At 58.3% G+C, this 21,204-nt stretch overlaps 3 protein-coding genes across 3 annotated transcripts; 1 reads left to right on the top strand and 2 right to left on the bottom strand.

Annotated features, from left to right (window-relative positions):
* The first annotated feature begins 1,017 nt into the window (after positions 1–1,017).
* Positions 1,018–2,906, top strand: PPIB (peptidylprolyl isomerase B). Its single transcript, XM_021554264.3, has 5 exons — positions 1,018–1,187; positions 1,576–1,689; positions 1,811–1,904; positions 2,280–2,464; positions 2,577–2,906. Exons 1-5 carry the CDS (start codon positions 1,032–1,034, stop codon positions 2,697–2,699), a joined length of 672 nt encoding a protein of 223 aa, XP_021409939.1. The 5' UTR covers positions 1,018–1,031; the 3' UTR covers positions 2,700–2,906.
* Positions 2,907–3,083: 177 nt separating this feature from the next.
* SNX22 (sorting nexin 22) lies at positions 3,084–7,367 on the bottom strand. Its single transcript, XM_021554196.3, is given in 7 exon segments — positions 3,084–3,400; positions 3,402–3,462; positions 3,591–3,667; positions 3,778–3,872; positions 3,980–4,084; positions 4,175–4,258; positions 7,248–7,367. Coding segments are annotated over 7 exon segments (564 nt in total). The 5' UTR covers positions 7,320–7,367; the 3' UTR covers positions 3,084–3,330.
* Positions 7,368–7,921: 554 nt separating this feature from the next.
* On the bottom strand, positions 7,922–20,698 carry SNX1 (sorting nexin 1). The gene is made up of 15 exons (XM_021554283.2): positions 20,555–20,698; positions 17,392–17,494; positions 16,428–16,561; positions 15,827–15,899; positions 14,740–14,783; positions 13,663–13,804; positions 12,435–12,513; positions 12,107–12,182; positions 11,317–11,430; positions 11,118–11,211; positions 10,019–10,224; positions 9,271–9,414; positions 8,822–8,902; positions 8,462–8,533; positions 7,922–8,338 (listed from the first exon to the last, which is right to left on the bottom strand). The coding sequence occupies exons 1-15, from the start codon at positions 20,684–20,686 to the stop codon at positions 8,288–8,290; spliced, it is 1,545 nt and encodes a 514-aa protein (XP_021409958.1). The 5' UTR covers positions 20,687–20,698; the 3' UTR covers positions 7,922–8,287.
* Positions 20,699–21,204: the final 506 nt, after the last annotated feature.

Below are 21,204 nucleotides of genomic sequence, written 5' to 3'. Positions count from 1 at the left end.
ACTGCCCATGGCAGGGGTTTGACTTTGAACCCAAACTGGTCTGTGATTGCAAATTCTGGAGTTAGTTGAACATGTGGGAATTAGGTTTTCATCAGGTCTGGGTCAGTGTCAATCCCCAAAAAAATAAATCTCTAAGGTGGAGATGTGGGTTCCAAGGGTCAGGGAGGGAACCTTTGAGGTTCATCTCCTTGTCCGAGTGCATGCGTCCCCAGAAAAATTTTTGTGAGGGGGAAATTAAAGCTTATGCTAAAAATGGTACATTCAAGGCTGGGAATTGGGGGGGGAAATGTCACACGAGAGATCACAGTGTGGAACGGGTTCCAAGCATGGGAGCATTTTGGTTCATGTGTCTCTGAGTGGGTACAGTGCCAGCTGCTCTCGAAGGTGGTTGGGCTCTCGGGTGGCATCTCTTCAACGCGACTGCTCCGACACTGACCCGCAGCCACTGAGCCCGCCGGGGCTCGGCCACCAGCGGTCACCGGCTCCGGGAGCTCCGTGTCCCCCTGCGCCGGGGGCCGCGGCTGCTGCTACCGGGGACACACCGGGCCCTGAGGACACGGCGGGACACGGGACACAGCGGAACACGGGACAAAGCCGGACACGACGGGACACAGCGGGACACGGGACAAAGCCGGACACGACGGGACACGGGACACAGCGGGACACGGGACACAGCGGGACAAAGCCGGACACGGCGGGACAAAGCGGGCCAGCCGGAACAGCACCCCCGGCTGCCTCAGCTCCCGCCCCCGGCCGTGCCCATTGGCCGCCGCCACCCTCGGTCCCGCCCCCCTCCCGCCTCCTCCCCCTCATTGGCCAATCATCGCGGCGTTCTCTCATGATTGACAGTGCCGTTGCCGCCCCGCGAGGGGCAACGTGGCATACGCCCGCATCCCGCCCGGCCGGAAGGTGCTGCCTTCCCCCCCCGTGGGACCCTCTTGGTCGCGCCCGGGCGGGCGGAGCGGGCGGGCGCGCGGCGCGGGCGGTACCAAGCCGCGGCGCGGGCGGGGGTGCGCGGCGGGCGTGGCCGGATGCCGGCGGCGCGGCGGGCGCTGTGGCCGGGCTGCGAGCGGCGCAGGATGAAGGTGCTGGTGGCGGCGGCGGCGCTGGGCGCGGCCCTCCTGCTCCTGCTGCCCGCGGCCTCCCGCGCCGACGAGCGCAAGAAGGGACCCAAGGTCACCGCCAAGGTCGGGGGGGGCCGAGGCGGGGCCGGCGGGGGGATTGGGAAAGGCTCGGGGGGCAGAGCCCGCGTGGGGCGGGGGGCCCTGGAAGGGTCCGGGACGGGCAGGGTGGGGCAAGGCCGGGGGGAGGCAGGGAGGGAGGCAGGGAGGGGCGGGCGCGGGGCCCTGAAGGGGGAGGCGGCCCCGCCACAGCTCGGCCCAGCCCGGGCTGCAGCTGGGGTGAGTGGTGAGGCTGCCGGGGGGATGCAGCCGGGGGTGTGGGCACCGACCACCCGCACCTGGTGAGGTTTTGGGCCTGGGTGGAGTTGGTGCCTCGGACTTTCGGGGTGGGTTGGCCCAGCAAGGTGAGTCTGACTCACCTGATCCCCCCAACCTTCCTCCGCCCTCCCCCAAGGTGTTCTTCGACCTGCGGATCGGTGAGGAGGATGCGGGCCGTGTCGTCATCGGGCTCTTCGGCAAGACAGTGCCCAAGACGGTGGAGAATTTCATGGCCTTGGCCACCGGAGAGGTGAGGGGCCCGCGGCGCCCTGGGCCTGCCCTGCTCGGGTCCTGCCCTGGGGCAGCGCTGGGGGCACGGAGCTCTGCTCTGTCCCTTCGCCTCACTCCATCTTCTCCCTCCACACCCCCAGAAAGGATTTGGCTTCAAGGGAAGCAAGTTCCACCGTGTGATCAAGGACTTCATGATCCAGGGAGGAGACTTCACCCGCGGCGATGGCACTGGAGGTAACTTGGCAGATCCAAGCTGCTGTCTGGGAGTGAGACAGCAGCCGCACTTCATCCACTGCAGGGCTGTGCCTGCGACCAGTGTAGAGCTGGAGCTTGGTGGAACCAAGTTGGCATGGAGCTCACAAAGACATGGCCTCAGAGCAGAGCAGAGCTGAGTGCTGGGAGCCTCCTGCCCTGGTCCCTTGGCGTGACACCCCTGCCCAGCCCCTGGAGTGCTTCCCCCAGGCTCATGTATCCCTGTGGCAGCAGTGATAGTCCCTGCTCTGGAATTGCTCATTCCCCCACCCAGCTCGTGCTGGAGCTGCCACCATCATCACCCCTACCCCAACATATTCCATTAAACCACTTTGGCCTTTTTGTCCCTACTTCTAGGAAAAAGCATCTACGGGGACCGTTTCCCTGACGAGAACTTCAAGCTGAAGCATTACGGGCCAGGCTGGGTGAGCATGGCCAACGCTGGCAAGGACACCAACGGCTCCCAGTTCTTCATCACCACCGTGAAGACGCCGTGGCTGGACGGGAAGCACGTGGTGTTCGGCAAAGTGCTGGAGGGAATGGTGAGGGATGGCAGAGGGAAAGGGGTCGGTGCTCCGGGGAGAGCGGGACTGGGCAGGGCTTGGCCGAGCTGGCTCTGCCCACGTGTCCCACTCTCACACTCTGCTCCACCAGGACGTGGTGCGGAAGGTGGAGAGCACGAAGACAGACAGCCGGGACAAGCCCCTCAAGGACGTCACCATCGTTGACTGTGGCACCATCGAGGTGGAGAAGCCGTTTGCCATCGCCAAAGAGTGACGGGACCAGGCCCTGCCAGGCTGTGAGGGGCTGTGGGACGGGGCTGCTGTGCTTCCCCTGCCCTGGGGCCACCGGCTCCTGCAATGTCCCAGCGCCCGGCCCCTCTCCCTGCTGCCTCCCAGCCAGTGGGACAGGGCACAGGCTGCTCTTCCATCACTTTTGTAAGAAGCACATGCACCAATAAATGTGACCAATGTGTTTTTTAAACAGCTGACTCTCTCCTGCCTTCGGAGGGGTGCAGATCACTCTGCATCCCCCACCCAGATGCACCCCTCTCAACCTTCGCGCCCCACTTCCAACCTTGCTTCTTCCACATCTCATCCAGCTGGGAGCAGTGGCACAGCTGGCCCTGGGTTTGCTTTGCAGAATTCCACAGCACAGCACTTTGCCAGTCAGTCAAATCCAGGAGATTTATTGCACAAAAGCCTGGATGCAGAGAGGTTTCCAGCACCATTCAGCATCCAAAGGCTCATACTGCAAGCCCAGAACAGCAGGGGGGAAGGCAGAACTCCTGCTCTGCCAACAAAGGCACTTTGCATGGTGGTGAGAGAGCAATTCCCAACATCCCTTTGGCTTCTCCCACCATTTCCCTACCCCAGCCCGGCAGGGAGGAGTCAAGGATCCTTTTCTATCACCACTGCATCCCTGGGTGCTGGGTGGAACTCATCATTCCAGAGGCTTGGGGTGCTGCTGGCCAGGGAGCAGCTCAGGGGGAGGTAGAGGCCCTGCAGCACCCCGCTGACGACGGTGTTGGGGAGCAGCTCTGTGAGGAAATGGGGGTGCTGCAATAGCTGTTCCCTCCTGGGCCCCGTTAAAGGAGAAGCACCTTCACAGGGCCCAGAAGAGCCTCTTGGAGGTTTTGGAGATCTGCTCCACAGTTCTGCTCCTTACCAGTGCCGTGAGGCCGCACGTAGGGATCCCAGCAGAAGCCGACAATGGGGCGCTGGGAGGGCAGGAGTGTGGTGCTGCTGTGGAAGAGGGGACATCAGTCCTCAGCCTGCCCCCACCATCCCCACCCTCTGTACCCAGGGTGCCTCCACAGGGGTAACCCAGGTGCCAGCAGAACTCATCTACTCACAGGGGGCTGCTGGCCTTGGGGTGCTGCTGGCACCACCGCACCTTCAGGAACTCCAGGATTTCCTGGGGCAGCTCCTCATTGTCATCCAGCACACCCTGCAATGCTCCAGGGGGTTCAGCACCCCAGAAAACCCCTCCCAAACCCACCACCGTGTGTTCCTCAGCCCTAAAAACTCACCCTGAATCTGCCATACACTCCTCACCTGCAGGTAAACCTCCAGGCCCTGCCGGCGCTGCTCCAGCCCTTTGGGCATCCACCTGGAGACATGGTGTGCGGGGAAGTTGGGGACCTTGCAGGTCTTCTTGATCTGGGGAAGAGTGTGGGGGGATCAGGGCAGGCCAGAGGGGATGAGGCCAGGCCCCCCATGTCCCCTCCCTGCAGAGCTGGGGGCTCTCACCTGCTTGTGCAGTGCCTGGAACTCGCTGTAGCGCTTGGTCACCGTGTGCCGCCGGCCATTGCACAGCACCTCCACCCGGAACACCTGTGACGGGGACAGGCAGCGAGTCCTCCTCACCAGCCCCAGCCTCATCATCTTCATCATCCTCACCATCCCTCATCATCCTCACCATCTTCATCATCTTCATCACCCTCACCATCCTCAGCCTCACCATGCTCATTGTTCTCACCATCTTCACCATTCTCATCATCCTCACCAGCCCCAGCCTCACCATCCTCATCATCTTCACCATTCTCATCATCCTCACCAGCCCCAGCCTCACCATCCTCATTGTTCTCACCATCTTCATCACCCTCACCATCCCTCATCATCCTCATCAGCTCCAGCCTCATCATCTTTACCATTTCCATCATCCTCACCAGCCCCAGCCTCAGGACCCTCACCACGCTCATCAGCCTCACCATCTTAATCAGCCTCCCAGGGGAGGTAGGGGCTGCTAACTCACACGCCTGTGGAGAGCACTTGGGACACTTCACCTCCACTTCTCTAGGACAGGCAGAGACCTCCATCCCCCAGGACAGACCCCCAACACCCCCATGGCCAATGGGGCACCATGGGACCAGGCAAGACCCCCAGAAGCAGATGGGACACAATTCTCCCCTCCCAAGGGGAAGCTGTGACATCCCAACCCCCACCAAACCCTGCCAGGCAGTTGGGACCCTGGGGCTGCCAGGGACCCCCAACACCTTGGGGTGTGCAGGGGCACCAGGAAGGGGCACATGAGGACCTCAAACCGACGGGACAGAGGGAGATGACCCATCTTTCCCCAAGACAGGTAAGGCCCTCTACCCAGCGATAGTCATGGATCTCCACCCTCCTGGGGAAGGCAGGAGAACCCCTTCTTTCCCCACACAGCCAGGGGTCCCCCCACTCCACTCCCCAGGCCAAGGACAGCTCCTGCTTTCAAGGGTGGGTCCCTGCAGACAGACAGGCATCTCCATCCCACAGTGCCACAGAGAACCCCCCAGGCCAACGTAGAAGGGCAGAGGATCCACCTCAGACCCACGTCAGAAAGGAACGCTGTGGGGATCCCTGCCCAGCACCCCCTGGGCCAGGGACCCCCATCCCCTCCCTGTCAAGGGCTTTGTGTCCCCTCCCAGAAAGGAATCCATGAGGACAGTTGGGGACCTCTCCTCCTCAAGGCAGATGGTCCCATCTGCTCCTCTCTCCCCTTGCCTCCTCACTCACCCACACAGTTGGGACCCTGGGAGGAGGTAAGGGCTGCTGGGAACCCCCCAAGCACTTGGAGCATGTGGGGACACCCTGGTGGGCACATTAAGACCCCCACATCCTCCACCATCCAGGGCAAGCAGGCACCCTCGTGCCCAGGGTAGAGGGGGCACCCAGACACAGACAGGGACCCAACACCCTGGCCAGGGGCCATCCTTGCCATTGCAGGTGTAAAGTTCTCACAGGGACCCCTCAGGGGCACTTGGATGCTGCACTCCTGGGGGAAGGACACAGCCCCATCCTGGCTGCACAGGGATATGACAAGGACCCCATGGGAACAGAGAAGACACCCTCAACAGTGATGCCCCTTCCCCACCCCTTCCAGGGGTAGAGGATCACTGTCTGTCCCTCCCTCTTGCCCCAGCAGGGATCCTCTGGATTCAGGCAGGGACAGCCACTCCTGGGCATTTGGGGACAGAGGGGAGAAACTTGGAGACATCCCACCCCCAGGGCAGATGTGGGACACACATCCCTGGGGAGGATGGGGGTACCCAGGGATAGACAGGGACCCCGTAACCCTCTGGGGTCAGAGGGGATTCCCAGGGTAGAGGAGCACCCCCAGAGGGTGGCCCGTGGGCTACCCCTGGGACAAGTGGGGTTCCTCAGTCCCCTCAGTCCCTGACACACATGGAGACCCCTCCCGAGCAGGGGGGGATCCCATGGAAGCAACAAGACAAGAACCCCAGAACAGAACCCCGGGGAGGGACAGGAAGAGCCTCCAACCCCTGGGGCAAGTGGAGGCACCCCTGGGATGTGGGAACCCCGGGGACAAGGCAGGACCCTGCACCGCCAGGATGAGAGGGAAGCTGCAGGACAGAGACACTCCCGACTTCCAGGGCAGAACGTGCCCCCAGCAGGGACCCAGGGCAGGCAGAGACCCCTGGGGCAGGCAAGGACCACCCAGGGATACTTGAGGACCTCCAACCCTTGAGGCTGGGACACTTCAGGGTCGTCTGGGGGAACGAGGGGACCTCCAGTCCCAGAGCAGGTGGGGTATCCCGGGGAAGGAAGGGAACCCCCAGCCATGGGGGACACAGGGACCTCTCCCCTTTCAAAGGTAAAGGGTCTGTGCTCCCTCCCGGCTGGGACCCTCCAGGGACACGCACAGCCCTCCTGCCCCGTGGCTCTCCAGCCCCGTAGCCCTCCCCCAGGCCAAAATAATCTCACCTTGCCCACATCCCCATCCCCTCCTTCAAGGACAATGGGTCCCCATCGGCAGCGACCCCTGTGCGGATCTCCGGTCAGGGACCCCGCTGTGTCTGTCGGGGGCTCTCCCAGGGGTGCCTGGGGACACCCCCACGCGGGGACAGAGGACAGTGCTCGGGGACAAACAGGACACGGGGGAGGTGGAACACGGGAGCCCTCCCGTCCCTGGCTTAGGGTGGAATCACCGCAGGGCAGGGACAGACGCCTGGGGAGAGGCAGAAACCAGCCCCCGCAGGCAGCGGGGACAGCGGCAGGCAGGGTCCCGCACCCCCGGGCCAGAGGAGGCAGCGGGTCCGTGTCCCTCGGCAGCGACCCGCACTCCCGGGGCACGTGGAAGATTCCTGGAGCGGAGGGAGACAAATCCCCGCGGGCGCACAGGGTGACCCCCACGGGAACCCGGGGCCGCCTGCCGTGCTGGGGCAGCTGGGACCCCCGGGGAAAGGCAGGACCTGCACTGCCGGGCGGGGGACACGCGGGGACAAGCGGCGACCCGCAGCTGCCGGGGCAGGAGGAGCCACCCGCGCCCACCCTTCCCTGCGGGCGGCCGAGCCCGCAGCCGCGCGGCGCCGACCCTCACCGTGTGCGCCCGGCCGGGGCTGCGCGGGGGCTCCGCCGCGGCGATGGACACGGCGATGGACGCGGCGATCATGGCCCGGGGCTCGGCGGGGCCGGGAGCGGCGGCGGGAACGGCGGCGGGAACGGGAACGGCAGCGGCGCCGGGGCCGGGGCGGGACCGCCCCGGGCGCCCATGGCGGGGCACGGCACAGCCCCCGGCCAGCCCGGCACAGCACAGCCGGGGGAGCAGCGGAGGCGCCGCGGGGACCCGGTTTACAAGGATAAGGGGAAAGGAAAGAGGGAAGTCAGCCCAAGCTGCCTTTTCTCTTCTTTAGCGGGTATCGGTTTTGATAAAACGCACACGCGAGGCTGGGAACGGGGGAAGGGGCAAAGCTACCCCCGGTAAGGGTCGGGGGGTAGGAGCACCACAGCCCCGAGAGCTCCACCATGGATTTCTGGGGAATGCCACGAAGTGGGATTGCTACAGAGCCTCACTGGGCTCGGACCCTAAAAACGGCTTCCACTGAAGGAAAGGCAGACAGCCAAAGCCTAATCAAGAGCGAGGACAGGTGGCCAGAGCAGCGTCCAAGGTCACCTCTGTCCGTCACAACACGGGGGAGGCTCTGCTGCTTCCCTCGGCTGCCACGGGATCCACCGTTACCCCTCCCCACTCCCACCCTGAACACCCAGAGCCTGTTTGCCCTGATAGAAGTTTTATTACAGAACTTTAATGGCACTGCAGGAGTAAGATAATTCATTAGAGCCTTAAAACCCAGCCTGAAAAATAGATATTTGCCAGATCTTATTAACCCCCTGTGGCTGCAGGTCTGATCTGGAAGCAGGAAACTAGTTTCTCTTCAGTAAGAAAATATATGTTGCTAAATGAAAAATATACAGTTAGAAGAGTTACTGGCTCGCAAGCTGTTCTTCTGGGGGTGCCACCTCTACCAGCTCCAGCATGTGGAACGAGGGGTCGCTCACGTGGAAAAGAGGAGGAGGTATAGTGTATATAAAAAAAAAAAAAAAAAAAAGGCAAAATTCAGGTTTGTTTGCTCAGTCCAATTAAGAAATGGCCTTGGCTTCAGGCAGGAACGCTTCCCAGTACTTCACCAGCTGCAGGGAGGAGAGGGAGAGAGTCAGGAGCCTTGAGGATGGAGCTGTAGTGCAGGGGGTCATGCTTGAGAGTCGCAAGCATGGCCTGAACTGGGACATAAAACCACATCAGGGACCACTCACCTGCTGCTGAGAGTTCAATAACGTCTCAAGGTATTTCGTGACGTGGTTTCTGAAGTCCTTAGATTTCTCTTTCTGCAAGAGAAGGCCATGAGGCTGGACCAACCACCAAAACCCTCTAGATTTTGGGAGGGGGAAGGAGAAACCACCAGGATTTTCCTGTTCCTCCTGGGGTCCCATGAGGAGACCAGCATATGGGGCACAGAGGATCTCTGCCCACCCAACTTTAAGATTCCCTGTGGGGAAGTCCCCTCAACCAAAAGCCCTCAGCAACACTCCAGCTCAGTCAGGATTTAGGGATGCTGCTGTGGCAGGAGGAGGGGCAGGAGCCCAGGTCAGTGCCAAGGGCTGCCCTCCACGTACCTCAAACCGTATCACTTCCTTGCGGATGACGGCAGAAATGCGCTCAAAGTCCCTTTCGTACTGTGTCACCCGGGACTCCCACTGCAGAGACAGGAAGTGCAGCTGGGGACAGGAGAAGGAACTCCTGCCCCCCTCTCCATGGGGGCCTGGAGCCACGACTGTACGTGTGGGAGGTGCTGCTGGAGCAGAGCTCAGTCCTCCCAGCCCTTGTCACCACTGTGGCATGGAAGGCACAGGAGGCAGGGCCACCAGCAGCCCCTCCTGCAGCCTCACTCAAGGATGGCTTAGCCCTTGGGGCAACTTGGCCACAGACACCCGTCCCTCCTGCTCAGGAGGTGTCCCCCAGCCCAGAAGGTTCCTTCTCCAGCCCAGAAGGTTCCTTCCCCAGCCCAGAAGGCTCCTTTCCCACTGAAGCATGAGGGCAGGAACAGAGCAGCTCCGTTCTCTACCTCCGAGATCTCATCCTTGGCCTGCTGCAGCTTGTCGGGTTTGTTTGCCCACAGCAGCCTGGCCTCCATCTCCCTCTTCTTCTGGAGCATGGTCTGGGCATCCTGCCACCGCTGCCAGGTCTTCATGCGCTGGTCAAAGGCTCCCTGGAGGGAAGGAGGGGCAGAGATCTCCTGACAAGGGGACACTGGAGGTCCTGGACCAAAGCTGAGCCAGAACACAGACTGGCTCCTGCTCTGGAGCATCCACAGCTCCTGTATGGACCAGTGGACCAAGGATATGGTGGTCTGGCCATTGGGGCAGGAAGGGGTCAGCCTGCTGGACTTGCTGCTCCCATGGGATTGCTTTTTCCCAGTGCACTGGTTGGGCTGTGTGGACTTGACGCTCAAGTTTAGGAGCACTCAGCACTCAGGCTCTGCACCAGCAGGCACTTGGCAGGTCAGTTTTCACCCCCTGTATCACAGGTTACCAGTTCACAGCTTCAGCCTTCACCTCTGGAAGGGTTGGGGTCACCCACAAGCCATGAACTTGCTCCACATCCCCTCTGGAGAACAGCAGCATGGCCAAGCCTCACCTACAACCATTCTCCAACCTAACCAGTGCACACCTGGACAGTCAGCAAGTCTTCCCTCTGCCTGAAGGGGCCACGCCCTGCATGCCCTCTGCTCTGTCCTGTGCTCAATTTGGAAGACCTTCAGGCATCCCTAAGCCTACGATGGGTACGAGGAGCAGGAGCAAAGGAGTCCTTACCCTTACAACCGAGAGCAGGCGGATGTAGTCCCCCAGGAGCTCGGCCAGGAGGAAGAAGTCATTGTTAGCCTGTTCATGGTGCAGCTGCTCAATCTTCTCCTCCACCTCAGCCAGCTGGGACAACGCCCGGGACAGGGCCGTGTTGTCCTCTGAGCTGCCCAGCATGGCCAGACTCTTGGCAAACTGGGCCGTGTTCAGTGCCAGCTCTGGGGAACGGGAGGAGGGTCAGGAGATGGGCCTGGCTGCACCAGGAGCTCCCTAGCAGAGGGTTCAGCTCCAGGAGATACCAGCTGGAAGAGCCAGCACTGGCTCAGTCAGAGCTAGCAGCTTCCAGCCATGAGGAAAAGGGAAGCAGCTGAGCAGGACAGGCACAGCTTTGCAGAAGTCAGTCAGAACATGCAGAGGAAGGAAAACATCCCCACTCCCAGAGGTCAGCTCTGCTCAGGTTTGCTACTGAGCCTTCTGACCCATAGGCTGAGGGAATGAGGGTTGATCAGCCTGCAGAAGAGAAGGCTCCAGAGAGACCTCAGAGCCCCTGCCAGTGCCTAACAGGGCCCCAGGAGAGCTGGAGAGGGACTTGGGACAAGGACCTGGAGGGACAGGACAAGGGGAAATGGCTTCCCCCTGACAGAGGCCAGGGATAGATGGGATATTGGGAAGGAATTCTTCCCTGTGAGGGAACTGTCTGAGCAAGCTGTGCAAGGGCCTCAAACTGTGGCTGCCCCATCCTTGCAAGTGCCTGAGGCTGGACAGGGCTTGGAGCAACCTGGGATAGTGGAAGGCATCGCTGCCCATGGCAGGAAGGGGTGGAACAAGATGGACTTTAAGGTCCCTTTAGCCCCCAAGCCATCCTGGGATTCTGTGATCCCACAGGACACAGGTTCCCTTCCACACTACCATCCCAAGCTTGTGGAGCTGGACAGAAGAACTGGAGCGACCATTGTACATCTGTCTCCCAGAAGGAAGGGACAGAGAATCCTTTCTGGCACTGTCCCAGCTCCCTGGAAGTGTCCCTAGGACACTGGTGAGCCCCTCCAGGCAGGGCCCAGGGGGGCTGTCCCAGCCCAAATTCCGGAACGCGCGACGCTGTCCCGGTCACCTTTGCGGTGGTTCACCAGCGTCTCCACCACAGCGTGCAGCTTCCGCAGCCGCTGGTCCTCGCACTCCACCTCCTGCAGCTTCTCCTCGAACCACTGCAAGGGGTAAATGCAGAGCTGATTCCCACAGGTGGGGCTGGAAGAGCTCTATGGAGCTCTGGAGCAAGGACAGGGACGGCCCAGAGGTGCCCCGACACTTACGATGTCTGACTCGTTCATCTTGATGGTCATTTTGCTGACAGCATCCGTGGCTTTGTTGAACATCTTCATTATTCCTGCTCCACTCAGGGTCTGGGTTCCTACTGCTCTTGGGAGCTGGAAAGGAATGGAACAGTTTGCTTTGCTGTAGGAGACAGAGCCAGGCTGGGAGAGCTGAGGGGGTTCACCTGGAGAGGAGAAGGCTCCAGGGAGACCTCAGAGCCCCACTGAGTGTCTAAAGGGGCTCCAGGAGAGCTGCAAAAAGGGACTCTGAACAAGGCCTGGAGTGACAGGACAAGAGTAAATGAGTTTCCACTGCCAGAGGACAGGGACAGATGGGATATTGGGAATAAATTCTTAGCTGTGAGGGTGATGAGCTCTGGCACAGGTGTGGCTTCCCCATCCTTGGAAATGTCCAAGGCCAGTGGATGAGGCTTGGAGCAACCTGGGATAGCAGCAGGCGTTGCTGCCATGGCAGGGGGTGGAAAGAGATGGGCTTTTTAAAGTCCCTTCCAGCCCAAGCCATTCCATGATCCTGTTTTGCCCATGAGGTAACTGCTGAGTGATCTCTCCCTGCCCTTACCTCAACCCACAAGCCTTTTGTTTGTTTTCTCCCTCATGTCCAGCTGAGGGGATGGCTCAGCAGCTTTGGTGGGCACCTGGTACCAACACCAGCTCCCAGTCTCACAGGTTCTGCCACTTCCCACTGAACTTTGTGGGATCCTGCCTCATTAACTGCTCAAGAACCATTTCCTTCAGCACTTCCAAGGACACCTTACTCCACCCCACTGACCTCCTCCTTCTCCAAGAACTCCCTGACGTCCGGGTCCTGCAGCATGGTTGGATGGCTGACCACTCTCCGTAGGTACCTGTGGGAGGAACAACTCCAGGAGTTACTGTGGCTGTAGCAAATCCAGCTCTGAGCCATCACAGCAATACACACTGGCATTTACTCCAGAACAGCAGCTGGGGGGCTGGAAATCAGAGCCAACAACTGTTCTAATTCACCCACCAGTTCCCCTATCTCCCTGGGGAATTTGGTGATGCCACCACAAAGAACAGACCTGCCAGACCTCCCCGAGGTCCCTCACTCAGTTCAGGGACAGCTGATGGGGTCATACCTCTCTAGAGCAGCCCGACGTTTTTCTAGGAACTCTGCAGAGGAGGAATCTTCTTTCCCAACTTTCACTTTGGTCATGCCTAGCACAGAGGGAAGATGTGATTCATGAGCTGCTCTGAACTCTACACACAAGGTAAAGTGGTTTATTGCAGACTATCAGGGTGACAGTGGAGGAATCTTACAACAGGAATTAGACTTCAGAAATTTGAAATCTGCCCGCACCCAAGGAAGTGACATGCAGGAAAGAGGCAAATCAATGGGCTGAACTCAAGTGAACAGCAATTCAGTGACACCACACAGGTTTTACTCTTCACCAAGCAGGTGAGGAGGCATCTGTGAACTCCATCAAGGATTTAAGTCCAGAGCTCCAATTATGGAGCGAGAGCTTTGTCCATGCCACAGAACCCAGATTATTTTCCTTGTCTACTCTGCAGCTTTCCCCTCAGCTCAGAGACTGCTGCAGGCCAATCCTCGGGCACAGAGCTCACCATCAGAAGGACTCACGAGAGCTGCGACATGCTGCTGGAGCTCACCCTGGGTCAGGGGTGGCTCCGTGTGGTGGTAAAGTCTCTCCTCCAGCCCGTGCTTCCAAAGAAAGGCTCAGCAGTCTCTGTTGTTCAGTCTCAAGGCAGTTTATTGCAAGTTATCTAAAAGATTTTCTCCTTGGGCTGCTGTGGTTTGCTCACAGCTCAGGCAGAGGCACACACACACCCTGACATCCTCTCTGACCCCGACTGCTTCTTCTCTCCCTGCCCAGGGCTGCTGCTCTCTTTTATATGGTACATTAGGTGTTACATGTTTACAATTTTTCCCCATTGCGTATTACCTATATTAAATGGTGTTTTTTTACTCTAAACCAATCTGTGAGTGCCAACATCACCAAGAACATGGAGGTAAGGGAGAAGAGAGGGAGGACACGGCAGATCCCTCCATCTTAAAACCTCTGACCCCCATGTACAAAACCAAAACCCCCCTGTACAGCACTCAGAAATTCTCCCCTCCACTTTGTGACTACTTCTACTCTAATATCTAAACTTTTGTGACTTCTTGTTCTTCCTGCAAGGTTGATAAATCATTCCATGGCTCAAATCCAAAATCACAGCTGTTTCCAGCTGCCTGCCAGGGTCTCAAATGCTTCTTACCTGGACCCGGAACATCCAAAAATGTCTGAGGGACATTCTGAGTTCTGACAAGGTGCCAGCAGCGCTGCTGTGCAGCTCCTCACTCACCTATCAGGCTCTTCTCAGGCGGCGGAGGGACAATGAACCCGTTCTGGGCGTGCTTCTCCGACAGCTTCTCATAGAGCCCCAGGAAGTCGCTGAACCTCCTTTTGACTGAGAACTGCTTGCTCCTGAACATCGGCATGCTGGTCTGGGGAAGAGATGACACTTGGGTTACACTCCCCCAGGAGAGCCTGGCCCTGCCAGCTCTGCCTGCTGGCACCTCTGGAGTGAAGTGGGACAGTGCCAGCTCTGCAAGATGTGAGCAGTGAACAGAGCAAGTTTTGGCCCAGGTTTTCCACAGTTCTTCTCCCAGCTGGGTTCTCCCTGGAGCCAGCAGCAGAATTAATGGCATTAAATAAGGAGCAGCTGTTCCTACAGCCATGGACTGCTTAGTAAGCCCTGCCCACTGCCTAATCCCATCATCCCTGCTCCACACAGGAACAGGGACACACCCCTCAGGCCACCTAAAGACTACAGAGGCCACCAGTGCTTTGGGCTGAGTTTGCAGAGCAGAAACTAAGGACAACAAGTCCTTTTGTCTCTTCCTCAGACCACACGTTGCCTGTAGCCCAGCAGCCATGGTACAGGCAGCTGGAGCAACTTTCCAGAGCTCAGAGCAGAACTCCAAAATATTCCAGCAGCTGTATTTCTCACAGAAACTGAGTGAATGAGGTCCTGATGTGAATGCAGCTACAGCAGCAGCTCTGCAGAGAGTGTTGAGCTCAGGTCAGCTCAGTCTAATGCTGCCACTGGCACAGAACCTTCAGCAGCAGCCCTGGGCTCAGGGACTCTCCCAGTGGATGTCATTCCTGCTGCTCCCTCCAATGCTGAGCATCCCTCTCAGCCAAGGCTGCAAAGAGGTAGCTGGCTGTGAAAATAAAGCCAGTCTCCTTTCAAATGGATTCCAACACTGTTCCTCAACCAGGCTCATCCTTTGTGGATTATAACTCCTGAATCCACAGAACAAGGCATTCAGGCTTCCTGCTTATTTAGGTCACTGCTGCCTTGGCTAAGGACATACAGTCCAGTGCCTTTAAGCATGGAAAAATAATGGACATTTAGACACAGAGGGGCTAGACATACCTGTGTTGACACTTTGTAGGCTACATAGGCGTTCATGCCATCCCCTAAGGAAAACAGAAACGAGGTGTTGGGATCACAACATCAGCACTTTCCACTATTCCCTGAACACAAAGCACGAGGCTCCTGACCTTTTCCTGCCTCGGTGATCCCGATTTTGGGTCTGATGGAGCCCTGGATTTTCCTGCAAAACCAGAGGCAGCATCCTGCTGCATGGCCCTGGACTCCTGCCCAGCAGCCACTTCCCAACCTGCTTATGCCTACCCACACTTCCTACGGGAGCCAGCACTGACAATTGGGCACTTGTTGTGCCAGCAGCCTCTGGGCTGGCTCCACACATCTGCTCAGACCCCAACAATTCGGAGGCTGTGGGGCACATGAAACAGTCTATTCACAGGATGCAAGTCGGGCTGGATGGGGCTGGATCCTGGAACACCACAGGCAGTTTGCTCCAGCTCACACAGAAATCCACTTGTTCACCTGGCAGTTCATCTGAAGGGCATCCTCCGAGCTCCAGTGCTACCCTTAAGATACATCTGATTTACACCTCCCAGCTCCAGAGATCACAAGCCATGGAGTGGGAACAAGCTGCCACTCGTGGGGCTGCTCTGCTGTCTGGGATCAGATGTCACCTTGGGTTTTCTGCACCCCAGGAACTTCCACACAGCTGGTCATGACACTCTGACCCCTCTTTCAATAGACAGAAACCCATTTTGAAACCAAAGTTGTTTCCCTGGCAAACTCAGCTTCCAGGGAATGTGCCAGAGCATGGAATAATGCACTCAGTTTCAGGCTAAGGGAATTTTGCTTACTCCATGCCAGCTCCACACAGTGCAGTGCTGCCTGGAGGTCGTGCCAAGTTGGTCACCACAGTGCCAGGCACCAAGAATCCCAAAAACCTGGCTCTGGGCTTTCTAGAACCTGCCTCTCACCTGGGCTTTGTGCAGCATCATTTCTTTAAGATGCCAGAGGAAGCCTTGGAAACGTTATTCAAGGCTCTGGTTTGTGCTTAGAGACAGCCCCGAGGCAGGAGCTGCAGGGCCCAGCCCGGCTCCCCCAGCCCTTTCACCCTGGCAGGACTGTAACTCACCAACTTTCTCCGGGTCACTCACTCCCACAGTCAGGTCAAATTTGTCTTCCTGCTCCTCCTCCTCCTCCTCTAGCTGTTTGGAGAAAGCACAGAGGGACAGCAAGTCAAACCCAGGAAAGCAAGGATAACCCACCCCAGACCATTATGATGAGCTTGTCCCCCTGCAGGGCACCTCTAACACCTCAGTCTGGCCAGGACTGTTCTATAAAGCCTTCCAGCTCCTCATCGTGTCCAGGCAAGGATTCCAAACTGGGTTTGTTGTTCCTACCCACTATCTGCCCAGACTGATGCACACACTGCTCAGCCCCAAGAAGAAACTGCAGAGTTCCAATTCACAGCTTGGACCTCAGGACCACATCCATCACTGTGATAGCTCTGGAAGGAATCTGGACCTCCACACGAGCAGGAATGCCACCAGGCTGACCTGAGCCCCACTCCCATGGTATCAGTCTCAGACTAACAACCCAGACACAATTCAGGGCATTCGATAAGGTAATTACATATTAATTACATCATTTAAGATTAATGTTTACAACTGAGTGCACAGAGGAGTTCCTGCCAAAGACAGCTTGAAACCCTCAGGACAGTTTGGAATTCTCACCTCCTCGTAGCTCTTTGAAAGGTTTCTAGAAGAACTTGCTGCTACATCAAATGAGGGCAAAGGACTGGATGCTTTGGCCACCTCCTTCTTCTGGTTGTTCTGAGTGTTATCAAGGGACAGCTCCACAGTGGCATCTGTCAAAAGAAGTTTGCAAGGGTCAGCCTCTATCTCGGCATTTCTGGAAAGGCAATTGCAATATTCTCTGATTCATGGGATCCAAGTAGTAACAAGTCTTAATTAGCAAAGAAATCCATAGGGAGAACACCTGTCAGCACCGGGAAGAGCACAGCAAAGCATCATCACTGCAGTAAGAGCATTTTATCAATCCTGCTGGACAACATCATGTTAATCCAATGAACTTCTTATTCCAGAAGGAGCCAGGCATCACCTCTCACTGATCACCTCCTTGCTGCATGCTTGAGGAGCTGCACACCGGAGCAGCTAAAGCCAAGACAGATTTTACCTGGCACATAGGCCAGCCTAGGAGGAAGGCTCCTTCCCAGGCCACCTCTCCACTTGGAGGACGTAAAAACTTCCACCTTTTAGCAGAAGTATCCAGAATTGACTCTCAGCCCATCATGCCAGGGCTGGGGAATGTCTGAGCCACCTCATTTTCCCCTGCTGAGGAGGGTTGGGAACAGCCAGGTCTCTGCTAGAGATGCTTCCTTCACTGGCTTGGAGTCAGGAGAAGGTGGAGAAGGAAGACCCTTTAACTCTGAGGAGACACTCAGCACCTCAGGCCTTAAGGCAACAAAAGCAAGCCTCATTTTAATCCCTTCAGCTCCCAAACAGTTACTGCTGTGGCAGGATTATCCTGGAGACCTGGCAGAGGCTGCTCCCACCTTCCTGAACACAACACCAGAGCAAGTGGATTTGAATGTGTGTTTGAGACAGGGACTTTATGGATATTTTAGGACTATCACTCCAGACCTGGAGCTGAGAGAGGCCCAGAACACAGACTCACCTGCAAATAGGTCCTGATTGTCCTGCTCCACATGAACTCCATTCTCTTTGGAGGAGCTGCTCACAGGGAGAGGAGGTTCTTCTTTCAGGGCTGGGGAGTTGCTCTGTGAGAGGATTAAAAGTTCAAAGACAGGTCATTTACACTGAGGGATGGAGAGGAGCAGATGCATCACCTTCCTTGTCCACCCGCCCTGTGCCCTTCAGCATCACCCTTTCTGCCACTTTTAAGGACAACAAGAGTCACAACAAACTCTGGAGCCAGTTTCCACCCAGAAAGGACCAGCCTGGCTGCTGGCAGTAGGCTTGGGGACAAGGGGATAGCCCACCCAAGAGCTTTTATGCCAACCAGTCCCCCCCACCAGAAGACAGAGGTGCTCCAGCATTCCTGTTAGAGATGCCTGCATCCCAAATCATCCCTCATTTTGCAGGCAGACAGATATCCCAAGGAAGAAGGGGACAGCAAGTGCTATTCTGTAGGTCCCAGCAGAGAACAGAACAGGTCTTTGATGGGCAGTAAATGGAGCTCTATTAGACTCCAAACCAGCAGCTCCTTGGCACTCTCTCCAGCAAGGAAGTGCCATCGGATCACTGAAGCTGTGCTGAGGCAGCTTTTCTTTAAGGTGGGCTCATGCCTTTGGGTGGTAAAAACAAAATAGCCATCAGAAACACCCACTTGATGGCAAGAGCTCCTGTACTTTAGGATGTTTTCCTAGAGGAGGGACTGCTCCCAGCTTGGATTACAGCAGTTAAAGGCACAAGCTACGTGTGTTAGTGATGGAGAGTGGGGACACTCCATGCCAAACGTCCCCCCAGAGTCCTTCAGACTAGAAGGGCTCACACAGCTCCTCTGCTCCCCCAGGAAATATTCAGGCTCATAAAGAAGCTCACTGCGCATGGACAAAGTAGTTGTCTACTGCAACTGCTTCCCAGTTTGCCTTAAATTTAGTTCCTCAGTTCCTTTAGTTCCTCAGGCATGAAAGCACCACGCCCTGTTCCTACTTCTCCATCTGCTGCTACAGAGGAGCCGTGGCCATACACAACACCAGGCATCTCTGGGGCTGGACTCAGCACCCCCCAACACCCCACATGTGGGCAGAGGTCCTCCCATGCCAGCCTGATGTTCTCCAAAGGGAAACAGAACTTGTTTGGGCAGAGCTGATCCTTGGAGGCATCCCTAGAAAGGGCTGTGGTCACACGGGGATCCAAGCTCTGTCAACAGAGAGATGAGGTCCAGCTCTGGTTCTGCTCAGCTCTGACCCAAACACTTCCCTGCTGGCGATGCCCAGGTGCTGCTGGGCCTCCTGAACGTTGGCAGCCAGGCAGATCTGCCTCCCCTGCTTCCCAGAAAGTGTTTTCCTAACCTTCAAGGGCAGAGACAAGCAAAGCCACCAGGTCACAAGGACAGGCATGTACTTGTTATGACAGTGGCTTCCACAACAAAGCCAAACACCTGATAAGCTGCTGTGGCTCACCAGCTTCCCCTTGCAGCACAGGGATGTGTGATTCCCATGACATCCCACAGAACTCGGCGCTTGCCCCTCTTGGTGGGCCACAAACCATCAAGCCACCTCCTACATCCTCCATTTCTTCACCAAAGAAAGGTACTGAGAAGTTCCAGACCACCTCCATGACCTGGTGCCTGCCATAGGTACCAGCACCTTCCTCTTGCGAGGCCCAGAACTGGACTTTCCCAGGTTTCCAGCCCAGCTGCTGTTTTGCTCAAAGCAGTGTGAGTTCCACCCTCACAATTTATCCACAGTCCCCCAGATCTCCCTTTTTCCCTGCTAAAAAGGGGAAAACACAAGCATAGCTCAGACACCAGGCAGGAGCTGCACCAGAAGCAGGGCAGAGACAGCTCTGGCTTGGTGTCAGTGGCAGGAGAAGCTTGGCCAAGCCATCCCCAGCAGGTTCATTTGGTCATGGCCACAAGTGCCTGCTCGAGGCCTCCCTAGGCTAGAAAACTGCAGAATGTTCCTGGAGAACTTCCTGCCACAGACACCAACTCTTCCTGTGCCACCAGCTGGATCAGGCAGGCTGGAAAAGGTCTGGGTGAGGTGGGCAGAGGCTCCTGAAGCTTAGGGAATCAACCCCACAGCATTCCAGCCTCCAGAAAGGGCCTCTGTGGCTCCTCTAGGTGAAATCCTTGCTGCATTAAGATGCTGATCCCAAGGACCAGAGGCCAGTGAGGAAATTCAGCTGACTGGGATTCAGCCTGGGAAAGCAGCAGTCGGTTTTAATTCCCCTCCTGCCTGCTGGTCACTTCCTGGAGCAAACCTAGGACAATGTCAGCACGAGTTAACGCCAACAGCCTTCAGCAACCTGGACCTGCTGCACAGGAGACTGCTGGAAACAAGGAAAGCTGCTGACACCCTTCACACCTCCGCCTTCGCCACAGATTTGTGCAGCAGCACCTGGTTTGCTGAACAAGCACCACCAAGGCCTCCAAAACCCTCCTGCATCCCAGCACAACGCAGTGAGCAGGGGACACTGGCTGCCTCCTGTCACCTCACCCCCCCACACCACCCTCAATCTCAAACTGAAGGTACCATGGCAGCCACACCAGCACCCTCTGGATTGCTGGGGGAAGGCAGATGGGGCTTCTTCCCCCAGCAAAGCCTCACAAGCTACGCAGTAAAGAGGCTGAGCTGTGGCTGCCACTGCAGGATGGTCGTGAGGGACCCTGAAGCCCACCGCGTTCCAGCAGCTGCCATGGATAGGGACACCTGCCACCGGAGCAGGCTGCTCCAAGCTCCACCCAGCCCGGCCTTAGGCACGGAGGAGATGCAGCCGCGGGGAACGGGGAGCAGCCGAGCACATCCTCTTCTCGGCCCCACAGCCCCGGAGAACGGGGAGCAGCCGAGCACGGCCTCTCCCCGGCCCCACAGCCCCGGAGAACGGGGAGCAGCCGAGCACATCCTCTTCTCGGCCCCACAGCCCCGGGAGCCGCTCCGTGAGCCCCACCCGGGCCCGCGGCTCCTTCTCCGCAGCTCCCCCACGAAGGGACACGAGACCAGAGGCACCGCCCCCACCCCTTTACTCTGGGGGATTCGGGGGCGTTTCGCACAATTTTCACCAAGCCATGAGGATGCCCCGGGCAACTCCTCGCGCACGGGCCCGGCCCCGCAGCGCCCCCGGGACGGCGCGCCGCCCGCGGCCGCACTCACGCTGCCGGTGAAGATGTCCTCGCCCTCCGAGTCGCTGTCGGGGGCCCCCAGCCCGCGGTGCTCGGGGAAGGGCGGCGGGCGGCGCTCGGCCGGGGAGGGCGAGCGGGACCCACGGCTGCCGCCCGACGCCATCGCCGCCGCTTCCGCCCGCGCCCGCCCCGCCGGAAGCGCCCGCCACGCCTTAACCCGCGGGGCGGGGCCGCGGCTGCGGGCGCGCTGCGGATTGGGCAGTGTCTCTGCACGCCCCGCCCCCGCCGCCAGCGACAGCCAATGAGAGCCGCCGCTGGCAGGCGTCGCGCTGTCACCATGGTAACGGCGGGAAGAGGCGCGCGCCCCCCGCGCCGGCCGGGCTCGGGGCGCCGCGTCCCCGCAGCGCCCGGCGGAGGGGCCCGCGGGACCCCGGACAGCCAGCCCCGCCCTCGCCACAGCCGGGGAGTACTCCTGTACACTCCAGGCTGCGCCCCTTCCCCCCAGAAAACAGTTCCCGGAATGAGCCACATAACCCAGAGATGTCCCAGCATGACTCCCATACAAACTCCAGGATACCCCAGAATGAGCCCTGTACCACTCCAGACATGTGGCGGGATGAGCCAAATACCTTGAAGATATCCCAGGATGAGCCATATTCACCCCTGAGCTGTTCCAGGATA

Source organism: Lonchura striata, chromosome 11 (genome assembly GCF_046129695.1).
Source record: "Lonchura striata isolate bLonStr1 chromosome 11, bLonStr1.mat, whole genome shotgun sequence".
Lineage (NCBI taxonomy): Eukaryota > Metazoa > Chordata > Aves > Passeriformes > Estrildidae > Lonchura > Lonchura striata.
The sequence above is the reverse complement of the archived record's forward strand: the minus strand, read 5'-3'. Positions and strand labels throughout refer to the sequence as shown.

Coding starts and splice junctions, on each gene's coding strand:
- SNX1 (XM_021554283.2), bottom strand. CDS start 20,686: ATGGCGTCGGGCGGCAGCCGTGGGTCCCGCTCGCCCTCCCCGGCCGAG. Junction 8,903..9,270: donor CCAAGGATGAGATCTCGGAG/GTAGAGAACGGA, acceptor CTGTCTCTGCAG/TGGGAGTCCCGGGTGACACA. Junction 8,339..8,461: donor TATTGAACTCTCAGCAGCAG/GTGAGTGGTCCC, acceptor TCCTCCCTGCAG/CTGGTGAAGTACTGGGAAGC.
- PPIB (XM_021554264.3), top strand. CDS start 1,032: ATGCCGGCGGCGCGGCGGGCGCTGTGGCCGGGCTGCGAGCGGCGCAGG. Junction 1,690..1,810: donor TGGCCTTGGCCACCGGAGAG/GTGAGGGGCCCG, acceptor CCACACCCCCAG/AAAGGATTTGGCTTCAAGGG. Junction 1,905..2,279: donor CCGCGGCGATGGCACTGGAG/GTAACTTGGCAG, acceptor CCCTACTTCTAG/GAAAAAGCATCTACGGGGAC.